Consider the following 21,025-nt stretch of genomic DNA (forward strand, 5'->3'; position numbering starts at 1 on the left):
CTGCAATTCAGTGATGCAACCATTTGAAACAAGCTGTGCAGTGGTGTGTGTATGTGCGTGGATGGATGAGGATTTCTTTTCTTGTGTTTACCATTGCTTTTTTTAAATAGTCCTTTGTCTTCTAGCTGGATCATCTGTCTGTTTCCTCGGATAGCCTCTTTGATTTTTGATTTTTTTTTTTTTTAGTAGCTTTCAAAATGGTCAGTGTATTTGGAGCATTGCTAAGATTTTGTCATTCAAAGATACATTGGTGTTCTGAAATGTATGGTTTGAAATGATCAAACATCTATCCAAGTCAATAAGCGCTGTGTTGTTTACTCTTGCACGTGACTTCATATCTTGAATGCATGTGAATATGTCTTTTAATGTAAGTTTGCTTTATATGTCTTGTTTCCACATTTTATTGTTGCATTCACTTTTTATTCTGCTTTGTTTACGCACCTCTCGATCTGGATTAAGCAGGTCTGTGAATCTTCTCAATGCATGCAAACTGAAAAAGCCTGCTCTAAGGTGAGGGATCCTTAATAGCTTTGTAGTGTTGAAGCTCAGTTGTTTTTCCTTTTCTGTTCTGGTTTGACACATAGAAAGTGGATGTTTTAGTAGCAGCATTAACATGGTAGAACTTAACTGCAATTATTATTCCCATTTTTAATATTTTCAGAAGTACATTTAAAACTTCTTGTCATGATAAATGCATTGCTATACTTAGATGATAGTTTCAGATACAGTATCTCTTATGCTAACATCACTTTTACTAAAACTATATTTCATTAAACCACATTGCTTTAAGTTAGAAATGGTGTTAACAAACGTTATCTTTTTAAAAATTTTGCAAATGCCTCTCCTTTTGTATCACTAATCTGGAAGCCAAATTCTGGAATTCAGTTACACTCTTACAGCCCTGGAAGTTATACAAATATTTCCTACCCTATAAGGTTCTCCTTCAGGAGGCTGTATCTGCTGTAGCAGTGGATACAAATAGTTGGTGTTCAACACTGTAGCTACCAATATGTGTTTGTGCCAAAACTGAGTTAATGGAATGGAATCAAAACATCTGTCTGTGATTCTCTTCCTGATCACCTGCTAATGCTTCTCACTGGACTTTTGTTGGTGGTGTTGAAAGCTTAAAATAAAATTTGTCAGAAGGCGGCTTTACTAATTAGTTTAAGCACTAATGGACATAAGAGAGCTTAAAAGAATTTTGTTCTTCTGTTTTGGCAAAGGTGGGTTTTCTACTGACATGAGACTTCCTCAGTACGAAGATAGCATTACATGTTTAAGCTTTAGTCCCATTCATTTTTTATCCATCCATTCATCTTTTGAATGTTGACAGCTATAAACATAAAACCCCAAATAACATTAAATTAGCTTAAAATTGTTTCAACAATTGCTACAGTGTTTCTAATATTAGCATAATTTGGTGATTTCCTTAAATTAATTTCAGTGTAGGCTGATATTGCATCTTGTTTTGACATCTTTTCTTTAACCAGAGAAAGAAAGGTTTGATCCTACCAAATCATAAGTGGAAGTTTTTGCAGCAGTGTGTATAATCTAGTGGAAGGACTTACGCAAATGGAGATATCTTATGTGGAGTATTTTCGGTATCAGGGCTTCTTTTATGTTAAACTGGAGAAATGTTACCTGGGACGATGAGAGGCAGAGTGAAGTGCTTGCAGTATATTATTTAATTTATCAGAAGAGGGTTTTTTTTCCCTATGCATTTGACATTGAGATGATTTGAAGAGTCTTAGGCTAGCTTAGGAAACACTAATTCCTGAAGTGACAACAGAATTAAATGCTTCTCGCTGCCTTTTTTGCTTCTTCCATGATTTTTTCAGTCTGTCCCTGTGTGTAGCATTCTGTTTGCTCTTACATCTCTCTCTCCACAGAAAGTTATTTTTTTCAGCTTAATCATCTGAATGATGCTTGTTTTTAACACAAAAATGCAGCACCGAACATCCATCCTACCACTGCATGGTCCAGAAAGATTTTTGTGAAGCTACCTGAGATGCATCATAAGATGTGTCTGCCCTGGTTGCTGTGGATGGGGGCTTCCTCACAGAAAAGCAGTTGCTTTGCAGAGGCACTGTGGCTCAGTTGTTCCTTCATTTCTGTCGCCAAGGAATAGTTCCCCACCTCGCCGGTAAAACCCTAAAGGAACAGAAATATACTCAAAAAAAAAAAAAGTATCAATTGTCATATAGTAGATAAGCGGAGTGTATTTTGACCGAACAGAGAAGTCCATCTCATTTCCCTTATTTATGAGGAGTCAATGCCTCACTTTCCCTCCCCCCCCCACTACGCATGAAGTGGGACAGTCTGGGTAGCTGATGGAGGTAATATAGTCGGGATAGTTTTTAGGGGGGATGCAGGGAATAGTCCTCGAAGATGCCTGAGGTGAGCCCTGTGGTAAGCAGACCACCCTTGTGGGTGTACAAAGGTAAATGAGGCTGGAGGTGGTGAAAGGACTGACCGGGACTTGAAGGAGCAGGGACAGAAAGGACTGAAATTTTTGTGTGGAGGGGTGGGTTGTGGCTGGGATTTGGGGAGAGGTGTGTGAGTATTGAAGTGTGGGCTTGGAAGCGATTATCAGTGTCCGTGGTATTTGAGGCAAGAGAGCTGCTGAAGGTTTAGTTGTGGGAATATAATGGGTAAAGGGGATGTTCCTGCTCTGTTCTTTAGAAGAGATAAAACAGTAGAGGGCTGGGGTGGGGAAAATAGAGACCCTAACACTGAGTCCTGTCCAGCTGGTGCTGTGGAAGGGATTCCTGTCTTGGTTCAGGTGCTGCTGCTTGTTCCTGTCTGCTTCCCAGGGAGTAGAACAACATGAAAAGCATAAAACCCAGCTCACTCTTAATGTGTTCCCCTCCCTTGCTAGGAAGCACTATTTCAGAAAAAAAGTGGTTTGAACTAACGAAAAGCCACACTAATTTGTCTCTTACCTGGTATATGCCCTGGGCGGGTTTCTCTTTACTAGATAATCCTGCTATGGCTTTGGCTCATGGTACTCAGTCAGAGAGAGGTGCCTGTCTGAGGGGTGCCATGCAAGAGGCTACTGTTAGTTATCTTTGCTGAAAGCATGGTTGACGAGGAAGATTTAAACCTTTGGGAAACCCTTTGTTAGGGATTGCAGGGAATGTGATCTATTCACACGTTTAATTTGGAAGCATATATTTTTGACAAGCTAACAGAGAGCTTGTGTGCACCTTTCCATTAGCTATACTCTGTGGCTTATTACAACTAACTTTGAACCACTGCATAAATGATTTTGAGTGTGGATACAAAGTTAGCTTGCTAGTGCTCAAACTTTGATCTACTCTTGGCACTTTCTGTAGTCTGCAGGTGCTGGATAATATACTTTCTCTTTAAATCTTTCCCTTCTTGGGAGAACCCAAAAGTCCAGAAGCACAGAGTGGTATTCAAAGATTTGAAATGTGACATGAAAAGTAGATATTACAGATCAGTCTGGTGTTGGTATGGCCCACCTGCTATTTCATGATTGGGCAAAAGTGGTATGCTAGTCTGTTGTACCAGGTATTCTGCAAAACTCCGATGTAGGGTCTTTAATACATCGAATTTTGACTAAAACAGTTATATTATAGTCAGCTTTCTACCTGATACATATCTCAGAAATGTTTGTCATAAAATATGCGCTTTTTACAAGTCCTGCTATAAACTTACTCCCCCTTTTTATTAGCACTGTTAAGAGAACCAGTTCAACTGAGCGCGTGTCCCCAGGCGGCCGGAGGGAAAGCTATGGAGATTCCAAAGGGAGTCGCAACCGCACTGGATCCACCAGCAGCTCATCTAGTGGTAAAAAGAACAGTGAAAGGTAATGGTACTTAAATGACTGTCTCTTTTCTCTGCCTTCTGCCCTAACAATGATGCTTGTTTGTTCAGTTCAGCTAATATTGAAAACTTTGGGTTAAATCTCAGCCAGTTGGACAAAAATACATATTTTAAAAAACACTTTAAAGCATTTTTTCAAATTTAGGTGAAACTTATTTGCCTTGTTTCAAGACTGTCAATTATATGAACACACAAAGTCCCCTCCCCAAAAGTTCATAACTGTTAAGCATGCTTTTTTTTCCCATTATCTCAGTGGTTTCCCTTAGCCTGGTAACTGCTGCAAGTTCCTGGCTGTCGGCTAAGCAGCAGGCAGCCACTCGCTCACTGCACCCCCCAGTGGTAGGGGAGGAGAGAATAGGAAGAGAAAAGTGAGGAAAAACTCATGGGTCAAGATAATGATGGTTTAGTAAGTGAAGGTAACAATTAGGAAAAAAAAAAAAAAAAAAAAAAAAAAGGCAAAGACAGAAATGAAAATAAGTGATGCAAAAGCAATCACTCACCACCTCACGTGTGTAGAATGGCACTCAGCCAACCTCCAAGCAATAATTACTTCAGTCAGAGTAATGAGAAAGAGGGAGAAGCTTGAGAGGCTTGCATGCAGGCATTATCCAATGTAGCAGAATAAAATGATGCACACCTCTGTGTATCTCTGCTGCTTCTCTGTACTGCTGGCAGTACATGGAAAAGAAAATGTCTTGTCCGGGAGTTGCAGACTAGGATGGTCTTGAAGAAATGCATGATTCATTGTTTGTGGTGAGGTCACTGTATTGGCCAATTGGCTTTTTCCCATATTTCCTAGACAGGCTTTAGTCATGGCCATTTCACTTGATCTCTGTCCTGTTCCTGTTTCCTATGTAAAGTGGTGGTGATGATGCAGTTTCACAATATCTCAGATGATGCGACCATACAGACACACTGTTAACGAAGATCACATAATACCGTAATTCACCTGATCTGGCTGTGCATCGTTGCCTTCATATGACTCATTGGGTTGCTCATGAGCCAGTGGTATGGCACAAAACTCCTGCCTTTAATCCCTTTGGCATTTTACCTTCATGTGGGGATTGACTGTTGCTGTGAACTAATGGGCAGCCTAAATTTGGGTGATCGGATTACTAATAGTTTGTTTCCTGGCTTAAGTTTTCAGCTATGAAGCAAGTCTGCAAGTATGCAAAGTTTAAGAGACTTTGTTGGAGGCCTAGCTAATTATGCAAATAGTGGAAAAATTAAGAATACCATCAGAGAAAAGATTATAAAATTGTATCCAAGGAAGATGTAATTATTTATATAAACTAAACATTTACCCAGTGTAAGATCCACTTGGCAGCGTGCATCTATGCATGTGCTTTTATAAACTGACAGAATTCTGCGGGACTGGGCATTCTGGTACATCTGGAAATTTGACTTTATTTCCATGTATGATGATGATTATTAATATTTTTGTAAAATAATTGTAAACAACAGATAACCTTTTGGGGGAGGGAAGTGTGTTTTGAAGAGATGAGAATGCTGCAATGGTACTGAATAGGCATGGTTTTGTATTTGTTTATAAGTATTTTGTATTAGACTTTAAATTTCCCAAAAGTACGATATATAACTGAAAAAAAAACAACCACGCTGTAGCAATTAACTGTAGATAATCCCTAAATACTACTGTTTACATGAAAATCAATCTTTTATTGGATTACTTAGGAGTGATGTCTCTTTCTGCATACACCAACTTGGACAAAGCTGTGACTAAATATTTCGCAGCCTTCTAGCACAGAAAATGGGTATCTTGATGTATCTGATAGAATGCCACTAGTGGGGAAAAAGAAAAAAAATAATCTGTCAACACTCTTAGGGGCAAATGAGCCTGAAGACAACATTTGGGGCGGGGAGGATGATGACGAAACAAAAACAGAAAAACAAATAAGCAAAAAAACCCAACCACTAGTGGAGAGACTGCAGAGATGGTAAAAGCTTGCTGTTAGTTTAAACTGGAAATTCTATAGTGTTGCAACATTGCATAATGCTGCTAGATTATCTCAGTGAATTTATTAACAAGGCTTTTTTTCTGTATTGATCTTGCAAAGCCATTTTTTTTTCTAAGACTGAATTTTTACTTTTGAATTTTGCACATATGTGTAACTTCCCTCCCTGTACGTATCCAGTTATAGCAACAGTCCTTACATTGTGACCTCGTTCATTCAGAAAACTCCACCTTTTATAAATAAAACAAATATTGTGTAGAAACGTCTTGTTAAAAAACTTAATTTGTATAATTAGATGGAAAGACTCTTTTCTGGAGTATGAACAGGAAGTACACCTGCCAATGGTGAATTTTCATTACTTTTCCAAATTACTATGGTTTCTCGCCTTAATGAATATACGCTAACCGTGCAGTGTTCTTTCTCTGTGTATTTTATTTTGTACAAATAATTTCATTAGATCAAGTTCCCAAAATTTAGAATTTGATCTGTATTGTGAAATGGAAGATAAATACTACAGTGCTGCGCAAAATCTCTTTTTTAAAGATATCCCTGACTTCTTGCTACATGCATAAGGTGCTAATTATCTGAAATCAGTTTAATATTAAAGCTACTAAAGAAATAAGATGAGAATATTAATTGGGCTGTTGACTATCTCAATGAAGAAAGGATATGACTTCTAGCAGCTACATACTGGTATTGTACGTTTAAAAAGATTGATTCCAAAATAGCCGAGAGAGAAAAGCATTGATGTAGATAATGGTTATTGACAAACTTGCTTTGTTTCTGGTTTAAGGTTGATTAAGGTACTCCCAACACATTTTATTTTTTTTTAATACTAATCTAACAGAAATCTGATGGTTGTGTAATTCTGCAGGTGTTGGGCCACAGATGGTTGAGCAACAGCATTGATTAGAAATCACTTAATTTGGAGTCAAGGAGGAGTCTTCGTGTACAAGTCACGCAATCCTTAAGTAATGTGCAAGCTCCTAAGGAATTAAATGGGAGCGCATGTCACATTGCGTTAGCTGGAGCTAGTGGTGTTGATGCTGCTATTAGAGCAATAATTGTAAGGTTAGAGAATTTTCCCAGGAGTTAGAAGACCTGACTTATATCACATGCAGCCTCAGGGTGTTCAAAACCACAGCTCTCCCCTCCTTGAGGAGTGTCCTTATGCCATGGAAGAGTCAGGGTAAAGACTTCCTCATGCTTCCTGTTGAAGCTGGGCCACTGTGTAGAAGATAAGGCAAGAGTCATGGGACTAGAAGAAAACTGAGTGTGATTCTGTATGCTGGGGGTTTCATCTTCCTAAAGCTGTATGAGTGAAAGAGTGAGGAAGGTGACATTACATAAGATACTCACAGAATTATTGTGTTTTTTTTTTTTTTTTGTACTATGTCTGGTCTCTAGGAGAAGCTTAAAGCAGAATGCATATCAGGAATATAAAAAGGCAATTGTGAAATTACTGTTTTTCAAACGAGTTATATGCAAAACCATAATGCTATAGAAAGACATAAGAAGCTTTAATAATTAGTAAGGAAGTGTCTGTAATCTGCCGTGCTACTATGTGGTGTCCCAGTTCCCTATCACCGAGCAAGGGGTAAGCCCTTTTTAAGGGTTAGCTAAGTAGGAAGTGATTCAAGTTCGTGAGAAGGAAAAGGAGTAGTCGGACCTCTCAGCTGCGTGTCTGGTTAGGATTTTCATAATTAAAAAGTACACATGATTTGCTCTATTACTGTGGTGAATCAGCCTTTCGCATTAGCTTGATTAGCTTGAGTAAGTCAGCATGGACTATTCAGAGCTAGGGATTCTTGTCAAATATTGTAGCACTTGTGAATAACCCTGCATCCCATAAAGTTTTTATTTTCTATAAATATCTCCCTAAGAAAAAAAATGTTAATCTTGGTGTTAACAATGGCAACACATCTTTCTACTTATGTAGATTGGCTGTGCATAGGCCAGCTTGGAGCATGAATTTTGATGCATGATTAATACCAAGACCCGTATTACAAGAAGTTGCTATATCCATGGGAACATATTTTTTTTTAGTTTGGTTGGTTATATCGTTAAGTAAATGTATCATTCTTAATTTAGCAATGTCAAATCAAAGGAAATGGAAAAATGCTCCAAAATTATTTGCTGTGAATTCTTTTATAGAGAGAAAGAATCATCTACACTTAAAAATATAAAAAAAAATATAAAAATATAAATAAATAATATAAAAAATAAATAAAGAGTACAAAAATACAAGCAGGTTTAATTTCTTCTTCTTTTTTTTATCTGCTCTTTATCTGCCCACTGTGGTCTAGGATCTGATGTGGAGATGGCATTTCAGAACTCTGTGAATACTTTATCCTTTTCATGCATTTCTCCACTAAAATAAAGAGACATTTCAACCCTTTTGGGGCCGACTCTAAGAACCATACAATAGTAATATAATATTTCAAAAATTTTACTGAATACAAAGAAAATGGAACTGGTAGGAAAACAAATGTTTCATGTCCCCTTTATGTTTTGTCAGAAACAACGTTCTCAAGCTCAGTTATAGAGGGGCAAAGGATAAAGACAACAAACTACTGGCACTTCTTGGAAAAAGTTTGTTTTTTTTTTTTTCTTGTGAGGTAGTACTATCCACATGGTTACTCACCTTTTCTCTCTCTTCTCCACATTTCATGTATTTTCCCCTCAAGTTTTCCCAAATAGTTTTCTGAGGACAAAAAAGACAAAGGTTGTCTTCCAGGCACTAGATTGAGAAAGAAGATGCTTTAATAATGATGGATGAATTTCCTGGGTTTTATCTAATCCTGTCATTCACCTGGAACCAACTGGGCGGTTCCGTGTCTTATGTTAACGCTTTGGAAAAGCACCATTCAAACTTTGTTTTGCTCCTTAAATCACGGAGCAGGAGAAGAGTATCTGGCAGTAGGAGAAAATCCATAGTTCTGAGAATGGAAAGAGAATTGAATGATAAAAACGGTGTATCTGTCATCAAGGAACCACACTGAATGCTGTTCACAATTTTGTCTGGTTAGGGATTTACATTATAAATAACTAAACTTTAAATTTCTTTATTTAATAATATTTTCCATATTTTTATTTTTGTTATATTTATGGCTTTACATGTGGAGACTTTGTATAAGCTTTGTAACATAGAAATTTCTTCATTATTTTCACAGCAAACCCAAGGAACCAATGTTCAGTGCAGGTAAGAACTTTTGAAATTTTTAAACAGAAAATTGTGATAAAATAATAGATTTTATCTGTGAATGTCCAGGAAATGGTGTTGGGCCTCTAAGCATGATACCTACAGGCTACGGATTTTTTTTTTTTTTTTTAAGAAAAGTCAAGCAGTTTGCTCCAGTTTTTGTTGGCCCAATAGGTTTATTTTACAGTTAGCATTCCTTGTAAGAAGACAAAGAAGAAAAAGGCCGTGACTTACACCAAATGTGTCTTTCATTTCAAAGCAGTATTGGAGTTTTGTTAATTAAAGCATTTGCTGCATTCCAGCTATGACACTGTCAACTTATGTTATTAACTGTACTTGATTGCTCCCTTTTAAGAATTCCACATCTGTCTCAATGCCTTATAATAATATTTATCAAATCACAAATAAAGATGGTGTTTTGTAGCTAAGCTTTGGAAATCTGTCTTTAATTTGAAAATCACATTTTTTTTTTCCTCCTTATTTATTGCCTATGTAACAAGATTTCAAAAGCGAAATAGGAGGTATAAGTGAAACAATTTGTCCTTGTCCTCGATGAAGGTACAAAACTGAATAGCATAGATAAGTTATTTTTGTCCTGGAAAAAAGAGAATTAAAATAAAACCTTCCCTATAAAAAAGGGAGAAAACTGTTGACTTGTCAAATTTATCATATTCTTGTTTATAGTTCTGTAACAGTAAGCATACAAGCTGAAGAAGTAGAAAATCCATTGTTTACCAAGCGGTAAACCAAGCGGTTGGATCAGTATCCAACAAACCTCTTTAACTATACTTCAAGATTTAGTGTAGCTGATCTTGATCTCAGTAACATATAAAACTAAATGCTTAAATCTTTTGTAACAATACAATCAAATTCCACGTCTCTTTCATGAAAACAGTTGCTTTAAAAAAGAGAAAGTTTCTGATTCACACAGAATATATAATGGTTGTAATACATTTCATCTTCTCTTGCACCATGTAAGCAAAGGTGTTTGGAATAATTTTGCTTCTGACACTTTTTGAATAGATAAAAAAAAAAAAATCAGTAAAAAAAAATCAGTAATTAAACGTGTCACTACTTCTGTTCTTCTCAGATGAACAAAATTCCTACTGAAATTGATGATTTCTAAAAGTTATACTTGATATTTTAGTTACTTTCAGCTTTATTTGAATAATTAAGTGTCAATGGATATTTTAATGATAGAGGAACTAAACAGAGCCGCTAGCTGGAAGAAAAAAAGGTTTTGACTTTAATTACCCAACCTACTGAATGGAGTATGGGTCAGGGTTTTGTCAAGAAACGAGGTAGACTCCAACAGAATACCACTGGACAGCCCATAGAGCAGGTATTTAGTGAGCCTGTTGTACTCAAACACATCTTTATCTAGCCCTTCTGTCTCTGTCTCTGTAATCACAAGGGAAGCGCCGTGTGACACACTGCAAAGGTAGGCTTCACTTCCAAAACCTCATAGCTCTCAAAGCAAAATGGTGCTAGTGTGATAAAAGCTTGGTGTATGAACAGCTATTTTGTTACTTGCATGCATTTTGCAATGTTAAAACTTTTCCGGTTCTTTGAGTAGAACAAAGAGATTACACCATCTATTATACAATTTACTAAATTATAACCCTCGGGTACACTTTAAAAAAAAGAATGGGTTATAATTCAGTCGTGGATTTTTTTCAGGAGAATTTGAATTAGAAAAAATTATGTTGAGAGAGCTATATGGCAACACATGAATGTTCACTGTGTTTGAAATGGTGTTCTGCACTTTTGCTGGAATTCATATAGAATTTGCCCCTTTGTTGGCTGTTTTGCTGGTAGCCTAACATGATTATAGAAGCCTTGGTATTTCCCTTGCTTTTTCATATTGAGTAGAGCGTAGATTATTCTAAATGCTGGGTAAGCAGATCTAGGCCTACAACTAATTTATCAGTGCTTTTTGCTCAATGTCATATTGCAGAGTTAAATTTGGTAAACATACCATATTGTTTTCTAAAGCTGTAGCAAATTTGCGGTGTAAATATGCACATTTTTGATGCATGTTTATGTCTGTGATATAATCACAGATCACAGTTTTGTCTTGCTTTTTAGAGATAGTTTATTCCTAACAGTTTTTCCACTAATCAGCATCTCTCAGCTTTGCAACAGATCTAGAATTTCGCCAAAAAAAATAATTCTTGAGGCAAAGTTTTTTAAAGAGTTTCTACCTCTGTGTATTCATTGTCAATTTTATGCCTGTGATCAGTAGTGTCTGCTTTGCAGATCCTACGAGCATTCACATTAAGAGCCTCTTAATAGCGGTTATTTTTTTACTGTTATTTTCAACAACAATTTCAAAATTTGAAAAATTGCAGATGTAAAAGATACATTTGTTTAGAAGTTTCATCATTGGTCTGTCTTTGTAGTTTGATTGTCTGTCTTTACAACTGTATCTTCACATAATGAACTTTGCTGTCTTAAAAATTTAGTTATAAAAATAAAAGGAAAGGTGGATGTAGATTGGTTAGGAAAATAATAAGTTTATATTACTATAAAAATCAGAACAAATGTAATTAATATTACCAAACTTAAAAATAACTACACAGTATAGATTTCTCTGTCTTGCCTAGTCATACTAAATTCCTCTTTATAGTTATTAGAGAGATACAGGCATACTGAAGGCATAATTTATATATTTTGGGTTTGGACACCTGCTTTAAGATGTGATTAATTCCTGTAAAAGTACCTGTTTCTTCCTATTTACTCTAAAAAGGAATTTTGAGTGACTAGGTCAAATGTGGGTAGTTCCACTCTGTATGGCTCAATGCAAGTTATATGAGTCCCACGATGTCTCAAGTGAGAAAAGCAGCTCAGTGAATTAAACTTTCATTCATTCCCAGCCTTTGATAAGCACAGTCAAGAGTTGTCACTGCTGAAAATCTATTAACTTCCAGTGCATCAGTATCAGTAGCATTGGCATGTGTTTCAAGCTCATTAAATAGACGCTGCATGCGCATACAAATAGTGCTGTTATGCTCTGCTATTTAATGCTCTACCCTCTTCAGTTTATTTTCAAATACAGATCTATCAGAGTAGATTCTTAAAAACACTTCCAGTATTCTGGCAATTTTAACATTCATCTTGAGCTCCAACTGTCTGTCACCATCATTATTCTGTTGTTTTTTTGTGTTTTCTTTTTTTTTTTTTGTTCTAATTTTTTAGCATTGTTTTCTGTTGCTTTTGTTATACCTTTGAATTCTGTAAATTAGAGGGTTTTTGGAGAGCCATATGTGTAATGTTACTGTGACAGGTGAAGTAGATCTTTCCCAAATGAATTAGTGTAAACGCAGAATACACGTGTCTGGGTAATGCAACATAGCTATGATATTTATTTGTTCAACCAATAATTTTTATTCATTTAATCAGGATTTTTAATGTATGCATTTCCAATTGAAATAAAGCCTTAGTTTTCAAACTAAAAACTAATGGTATACTTGTAATGATACTTAACAATTCATAGCATAATTTTAACAGTCCTGAATTGTATAATTTTTTTTTCATTTACATGATTTTATTACTTTTGCCCTTCCATTTCCTTTGTGCCCGTGATTATTCTGTCTAGTAACTCTACAGATGTCACTGACTCCAAAACTGCTTGATTCGCATGAGAACAAGGCTGAATTCCTTGATCTGCCGATGGAGCAGCAAGAGCCAGCACGTTCTGAATCTGGACAAACTTCACCAGAAGTTCACAGGACACCCACTTTGGCCTTGCCAGTTCCCAAAAGTCCTAGTCAGACCTTCATGGCATTTCCCAGATCTCCTAGTTTTATAAGCCCCATGAAGTCCCCAAGTCAGTACTTCCAGATCTGTTATTAATCCCTGCTTCTCTTCCCCCCAAAATATTTCTTCCAAGTTCAACACATTATTTTTAGTATTTTCTTCTAGAAATGTTTACTTCTGTCAGCCAATACAGTTTTTGTAGCTTCTCTCCTGTATGTCATTTTCCTTTCTATAACGTGCTGTCAATGTTGTCATTCCTCTTCAATGTTTAGTAATTCTTAACGCATCTTTTTTTGCATGTACATCAGCATGATTCTTTTTACTAATTGTTCATGTTCCTTATTTCAAATGTATCTCTAACACTGTATCAAGTGTAAAGCATATCTTTACACTGATATGCAAAGAATGCGACTGAGTGTTGGAAAATACTTTAGATGCTGATGCTCCACTGTAAATACTGATTAAAAAATAAAATTAATTTTAAGTGGCATTTCTGTGTTAATTGTAATCTTTGATGTTTTCCACTTCATTTTTTATATTTAAAAAATGTAATATGTAACATTCACTTTACAAAAAGAAGTCTCAATTTCAATCCTTTCAGTTTTTTAGTTTTTCATGGCATTATTTAGTTCTAATTCTTTTGTTCAAAAAATTGAGAGGAAAAAGGGACTTTATTAAAAAAAAAAAAAAAAAAGTAGTAATTCTGCCTAATGATTGTGATTTAGGGAAAAATAAGCTGCTTATTTTATACGTTTGTGATTGCATGTCATTCTGTAATTGTAATGCACCAAACTAAGTGGGAAGGGATTGAGGAGCACTGGAGTTCTCCACTGATGTTTTTTTTTGTGTAACTCTAAACTGTTCTGACCTTTTATAGAGGAAGGATACGTAAAAATGTTTCTTCGTGGACGTCCTGTAACCATGTACATGCCCAAAGATCAAGTGGAATCTTACAATTTGGAAGCAAAAGTAGAGCTACCAGCCAAGAGGCTTAAACTGGAATGGGTGTATCCTTTTGGTGTTGGAGGACTACTTGGAAACTGGTCATTTCTTAATGGTTTGTTTAAAATATGTTTTAGAGCTAGAGTACAGCAAGATCTTCATTAACAGGGCTTGTTTCATTAGTGAGGTGTGAAGCGACATTCCATTCAAATAGGTGTTCATTTCTTGAGGCTGCACTTTGTGAAGTACAGGGTGGCAGCTGAAGATTTTACTTAAATGTTGCCTGAAGGTTGCGCTTGAAGCATGCTAATTAGCTAAAGATTAAATGAGGCATATTGTAAGAATGTAGTGAGCTGTGATTATTAATTATAGTATGCATAAAACAAGCTCTGGGTTTTTTGCTGATTCTAAGCAGTAATTTATCATTTTAAACTGGATTTTGTAAAGACTGCACCATTGCCTTATATAGGAGTTGCTGTAACCAACTTCAGTACTTGAATAAGACCTGAATTGAATACCATATTGCAATTGATAGGCACTTAGCAATAAAATTCATAAGATACATATATATACATATATATGTATCACATAATACTTATGTTTAGATTTGAAACTGTGCTTAAGCAGTGTAAACGCCAAACAACCAGAATTTTCCATTAATCTGAGTAGACATAATTACAGAGTTCTGACCTGAAAAATGTCCAGTATTTCATCACATACAGACATTTTCATGTCTCAGTTTAATTTGTAATAAGAAAATCCATCCTTTCTTGGAAAAAAAAAAAAAAAGAAATGACCTTTCATTTGTGTTTAATGTCAGTATATGTAATAGATGATTCAAGATAAACTATAAACACAAAAAGATCTGAGGCTATTTGTAATATCCACTATGTTTAGAGAGATGAAGTCTTCATAAGGACCTCTATTTTAAGCAAATGCATTTTTGGTCCCAAGCATTGCAAATAGGAAGTTGCTTTGTCTTCATAAAAAAGAAGGCAGGCTGCAAATATTCTTTTTCTAAGTTGTATAAATAGAACTGTGTGTGGTTTCAGAATGCACACAGAGTTTCCAAAAGCCCCATTGTATTCACTAGAGATTAATGACAGATTTAGTAACCATTCTTATTATTCCTATTGCAGCTGAGCTTGTGGGTTCAACCCCACTCTGCTGGAACTGCAGAGATGATGCATACAGAAATAACCAAAGATGAATTAAAACAAAAACCAAAAAATAAAAAACCCAAGCCATCACAAAGTTATAAAATGGTTGAGATTTCAGTGATAAATACTACTTGCAGCATTCTACCATCTAATCATTGTGCAGGTTCTCACCGAACATCACAACAGAACTGAATGATGTCTTTTCAGGTTTGTAAGGTCCCCCATGAAGAAGGGAATAAGAATGATGTGGGAGAAGGTGTTAAGATGCTTGCTGATACATTAACAGCAAAAAGCACAAAACAGATTGTCATTAGCAGTGACATGAAGTTAATATTTCAGACTATTATAAGAAACGATAATTAGAGTTAAGTCATGATTTCAGTTTCATTAATTTCTCACTTAAGCTTACTTAATACTCCATCTGGCAAATAGTCATTTATTTTTAGTTTGAATATTCATATGTCTTCCCAGGTGGGCATCTGTGTACCTAGCAAAATCCCATATACAAATGTTTTCTATTAATAGAAAAGGTATGAGTTAATAAAATGATTCAACTAACTATAAATGGTTACTGAGGAGGAAGCATATTTTCCTAAAAATACTCTGCTAATTGTTTCCATTTTTTTCTTTGAATTAAACCAAATCATATCTGTATTTAAAAGTTATGTCTAGGTACCTACAGGACTCAAAGAGGAATAAATTAATAAGTGAAATAATGTCCAGTTTAGAGACTATAATGATGATAAGATAAAGTGGGGACAGAAGCGTAAGATAATTTGAGGAAAGAGAGAAAAAACACCAGTACTTCAGGCATTCATTCCAGTTAAATTGGAGAAGCTGAGTTGTTTGCATGGAGGATAAGACAACTGGAGTAAGAGAAAACATCTTTGTAGTAGACCAATCAGCCTGGCTGTGGGATTATAGCCAGAAATGCTTTATAATGTAAAATTGGGCCTAGAGAAACAAGATATTGGAGGTGAGATGGAGAGATGGAAAGGGCAAAGCAGTCTATGATGAGAAACAGAAGCAAGAAAATCTAATCTACGTAGCTGAAACATAAAGGGGTTTTACAATCTTATTAGTAGATATCTCAGTAAGTCAAAAAAAAAAAAAGCTTCAGACTATCAGATATATTCAGACATGAAGAAAAAAAAATACTGAATAATGAAGTGTGAGGCAGGGCTGGAGCAGAGTGGGCAATCTGAGTGAGACAGCGGCACTGGAGACATCAGGGAGGGAGCTGTGATCTGCAAAGATCCAGTTGAGACTAGCTCATTTGGCAAGCAGATTTGACACAAAGGCTGCAGGCTGAATGAAAAGAAAAGGTCAAGATAACATTTGCTGAAGTGCCAACTCACCAAATCAAAGTTGGAGCCACCAAATCAGAGGGTGGGAAACTGTGAGGAGAAGGAGAGATCAACCCCAGGAGTTTAAATTTGAGAATAAAAGACTGCTAGAGAAAAAGTGAGTATTTGGCAACAGCAGTCATGCGTAGGGCTGAATGCAGCATTGTTCCTAACAGGAAGAATTGTAGAAAAAGGAGATTTTCTCAAAAGAATGAGATCTCTTCCATTTAATGGCTATTCTTAAGCACAGAGATTTCTTCCTCATGTATGTGTATTTTTATTTATTTACTCATTTATTAATATATCTTAAACTGTTAGTTCATTATCAACTTGCTTTTATTTTGTTAAATTTAGGGGAATTTTGTTTGCTTCAGTTGGTGATGGTATCTGGCTTTATAAAGAAAAATAAATTTGAACAAATAAAGCATCCTGAAATCTAAAGTAGTAACTCTAATCTTTACAGACAGATTAGAAATTGATAATAAATATTTTATAACTTCAATATTATATGATTAGAAATTGATAGTAAATATTTTATAACTTAAATATTTGTTGTTTTCACTTCTTCAGGTTTGAATGTGTCAAATTTTAAGGAACTTTGGCAGAAAAAATCCCGTTTGGGAGCTTAAGAACTCTATTTTTGAATGTATATTTTGATGGTTGGGCATGCAACACTACTTCTATGATATTTATTAAGACAAACAAACAAACCCAGCAAGCTGTTACTTAAGTTCCTGTTTCAGGAATAACATAACGTGATCATACAGTAAGGACCTATAGTTAACATGGGTGTTTTAGTTTGTCTGCATTATCCTTGACCATGGAGAACAGTGCACAAATATCTATTTAATATCAGATATTTGGTGTTTTGGTATCTTTCTATATATCTCTCACAGCCAGTTTCTCCATATTGACTGAGTTAGAACACTGCTGTTTTGCCAGGATTCTGCTGATACTGTTCCTGTCTGTTCCCATAAAAAGGGAAAGCCAAAATAGTTGTAGTCCCTAATGACTCTTCATAGGAATAAAACTACATAATTTGGCTGAATTAACATTCAGTCTAAATGAAATTTATTTCTGGATTAATTCCAGTTAGTTCATTGGATTAATTTTAGATTAGTGTTGATATGACTAGCATAAGAATCTGGGCCACTGCCTTTTAAATGCTACAGAAATAACGTATGATGCAACTCTTCTGCGCTTTTTTATCCATCTGGTTGGTAATGACCAGAATAATGAAATCAATCAACCTGAACAGAGGATAATGCAATCAATCCTAATGTAATGCAGAGAGATGTACTGAAGGGCTTATTAATGTTTTCATCAAGTCCGAATTTTTATTTTAATTGATCAACCACTGTAAATAGTTAATACACTTGGGACAAAATTAATATTTCCTTAGTCTGGCATTTAGAGAAATTCAGAAGATGCTGAAGGGATAGTACGCCTACAAAATCCTGTCTCTGTATATTTTACCATGTATTTTCTGTATGATATATAGGTTTTCAGGCACTCACATGGTGAAATGCTTTATCTCTCCCTGCTGTAGGAAGGGAGGGAGTTCTGAAGGGTCTCAAGTGATAAAACTGTGCTCAAGCCAAGGGATGCTGCCTATCAGGAAATACATGACAGAAAATCTGTTTAATTTTTCCTTATTTTTAATGTTCTAAATTTTATATATAATGTTGTTGCATCTTGACAAACATGCTAGCTATGGATATCGGGGTCGGGACTGTCGCAGTAACCTGTATCTTCTTCCAACGGGTGAAACCGTATATTTTATTGCATCTGTAGTCGTGTTATTCAATGTTGAAGAACAACTTCAGAGACATTACACTGGTCATAACGATGATGTGAAGTGGTAAGTCACCCACTGTAGTTTTATTTTTCTCTCATAAAACAGTATTTGGTTGGTAATACTTTGTTCTTTTCTCGCAACAGTTTTGAAAAATTTGTGTAATCTAACCTGGCGTGGGTTGGTTCCTTAACAATTCCTCTGACAATGCGTTTACACAATCATATAAAGGTCTGATTGTAGTCATGGTAAGGACGTCTCTTACAGCTCTAATCTAGTCAGCAAGAAACAACTGCTGTGAAGATGTGGTCGCACAGACTTGAGGATATCCATAGGTGTCCCTCAGCAGAGCCTGACTTTGTTTGCAAAACCTGCCTTGAAGTCTGTGCTCCTGTACGTGCTCTGCTACTTTGGAGGTGTCTATATGCAATTGCTGTATAGATGTTCTCCAAGTTACTGCTTTTCTCTCTGTCTCAGTTGCTAACAATTCCTACTTGTATTTACTCAAGAACATTTATTTTCCGTGATATGCTTTTTTACATTGAGAATACAAAAATGTAGAGAAATCTGACTATAGATCTGCTAATTTTCATTGCTCTGTTTTTACTCACCGTCCTTGTTGAAGTAGGATTGAATTATTCATCTTATCTGGGTCTGGGTAACAGCTATTAGTCCTTTAGGCTCAGTCTAATCAGTAAAACAGTTTTAATCTCATCTGCAGTCTCCCTAGTAGTCTTTGAGCATGTGTACATCATGGCAAATATTCTGCAAATTTGTCGTGAGCAGTCTGGTTTGTCTGCTGTCATTCAGACATGCCAGCTTGAGCTTCAAAGTGATTTTGCAGTGTTTAAGCTTAGAGGATATTAGATATCAGGAAATATCAGTATCATTGAATTGAAATGTAAATAAACATATGGTTTATCTTGACTGTATCTGTCTACTTGCTGAGTGGAGCTGAAAAAGAGCACCAAGATTATCTGATGGGCTCTAATGTATGAACTGAGTTTGACATCCTTTCTTTGAGTTAAGGTTTATGAAACACCTGTTGTCACTGAAAGCCAAAAATAGAACTGATAATCAAATCTTTGCATTGTGAGCACATTTCATAAAACTGAATTATTTGTGTAATCTACCCCTTTTACAAGGAGACCTTAACTTGGACCTGTTCCATCTCATTTCTTTAAAATTTTCTGATTCTTTAGACATTTCAAATCTTTGTTTTATTAGAAAGAAGATACATTGCTGCATTATAAAGCTGAATGAATTATTGCCACAGTTCATTTTTTCAGGGTACTAGCCTCTAGAACTCTATGCAAAGCAGGTGCAGTGAAAAGAGAATTAAGATAGAATTTAGGCAAAAGTTGACTGTACTCCAGTTAAAGACATTAACACTGGTAAATTTTACAGTTGTAATTTTAGAAGTTACATCATCAGATTTCTAATTTTTGTATACTATTTCTTTGTAAACAAACAAAAAAAACTCCTTTAGTAACCTTTAGAAAAATATTACAGAGAAGAATGTGGTATCACCCCAGAGGAGCTGCTGCAGTACATTGGTCAACACATTCTAGCGAGCAATTTGCCTTATCTTTGAGTGGATAAATATGTTTGGTCTGGAAGACTGTCACTAGGCTGCATTTACAATGCTGACCGAATCCCTACAATGTTCGATGAGAGATAGCTGAAGTTAGATAACTAGCTCAAATCATAAAGTCCTTATACATTGTAAGCAGTTAAATCTAGGTGGGATGAGTCCCAGCGTGAGACTGGTGCTTGTCTGATACATGCTTTGGTATTAGGGCTTAAGCAAATTACCACTTTGTTCATAAGATTTTGGAGTGAAAGACCATGAAAATAATTATCAGTTCTGTTTTTATGATTTTAAAATATTGACGTGTGTGCTGTGTGTTTTGTATGACTAAAATAAGTCTGTTTACTACATGCTCAAGCAAAAATCTAATGGAATATATACTAAGTGCCTCTAAGTTTGCCCTCTGTCTGTCTTTTTTTAGCCTGGCTGTCCATCCTGATAGGATCACTATAGCCACAGGTCAAGTTGCAGGTACATCCAAGGATGGAAAAGTGAGTAACTCCTTTGCTGACATATATCTGGTTTTATTTCACAGGAATATGTTACCGAGAAGATAAATGGTGTATCCTTTTCATGTGGCGGTTAAACTGGTTTTAAATTTTAGAACTGAGCACAAACAAAACTTAATTTGAGAGTGCCTGTTGCACAATATCAGATTTATCCTGTTCCATTATCAAGATCAGTCTGGTTTCTGGTTCCATTACTTAGAAAGACCAAAGTAATTTGGGAGTTGGTCTCTAAAAGAGATGTGAAAGGATAAGCCTATAAGGGAGACCTGAGAGTGAAAATGGATGTCGGGAAGAGAGGGGAAGCAGAGGAGATTAAATTGTATGTTACACCACTTCATTTCTGACCACAGCTACCAAACCCAAAGTACAAATAAAAATGGCTTTGTTTTTATGTTGCTGAAGAAAAATATTCTTGCCACCATCAAGACAAGAATAATAATCTATTATTATCATTATTTTATCATCATTATTGTAAAGCTTAGTTGTAAGCTAGGAATTTATTTGAACATAGTATGATGAACCTCACCTCAAAGAGCTGACAAGTAAGAAAAAAATGAATAAAAGCAGAGGCAGGAAATGAATGAATAAAACGTTGCTCAGCATAAACACAGCTGGCTTTGTAGCAAAACTATTGCAAATTTTTGGGTAGATGTCAAAGAAGAATTTTAAGGCAAGATAAAGAAAATCCTCAATATGCTGGATAGTATAAGTAAAAAGTAAATTAGGAAAACAAAATCCAGTTGCATGGTATAATGTTTTATCTAGAAATAACTTAGTTGAGTAATAAAATATTATTTTCTATTGTGTGTTGGAAAAATCTCTGGTACTTTTTTAAACTTCATAAATACAATTTTTCATGACTATATTTGTGAAATAAAACCTGAAAGTTTGATACAGAT

At 35.6% G+C, this 21,025-nt stretch overlaps 1 protein-coding gene across 9 annotated transcripts in view; it reads left to right on the top strand.

The window, feature by feature from the left end:
• EML1 (EMAP like 1) overlaps positions 1 to 21,025 on the top strand; it is a 122,960-nt gene that overhangs the window by 80,560 nt on the left and 21,375 nt on the right. For 3 of the 9 annotated variants that reach the window (XM_035328297.1, XM_035328294.1, XM_035328299.1), the window contains 7 exons: positions 460 to 510; positions 3,698 to 3,832; positions 8,996 to 9,024; positions 10,439 to 10,465; positions 13,661 to 13,790; positions 17,943 to 18,092; positions 20,039 to 20,108. In XM_035328297.1, coding sequence (XP_035184188.1) covers positions 460 to 510; positions 3,698 to 3,832; positions 8,996 to 9,024; positions 10,439 to 10,465; positions 13,661 to 13,790; positions 17,943 to 18,092; positions 20,039 to 20,108 — 592 coding nt within the window. The remainder of the gene's footprint in view (positions 1 to 459; positions 511 to 3,697; positions 3,833 to 8,995; positions 9,025 to 10,438; positions 10,466 to 13,660; positions 13,791 to 17,942; positions 18,093 to 20,038; positions 20,109 to 21,025) is intronic. The other 6 variants (XM_035328296.1, XM_035328303.1, XM_035328298.1 and 3 more) reach the window with 4 other exon arrangements.

The sequence above is a fragment of the Oxyura jamaicensis genome, chromosome 5 (assembly GCF_011077185.1).
Source record: "Oxyura jamaicensis isolate SHBP4307 breed ruddy duck chromosome 5, BPBGC_Ojam_1.0, whole genome shotgun sequence".
NCBI lineage: Eukaryota > Metazoa > Chordata > Aves > Anseriformes > Anatidae > Oxyura > Oxyura jamaicensis.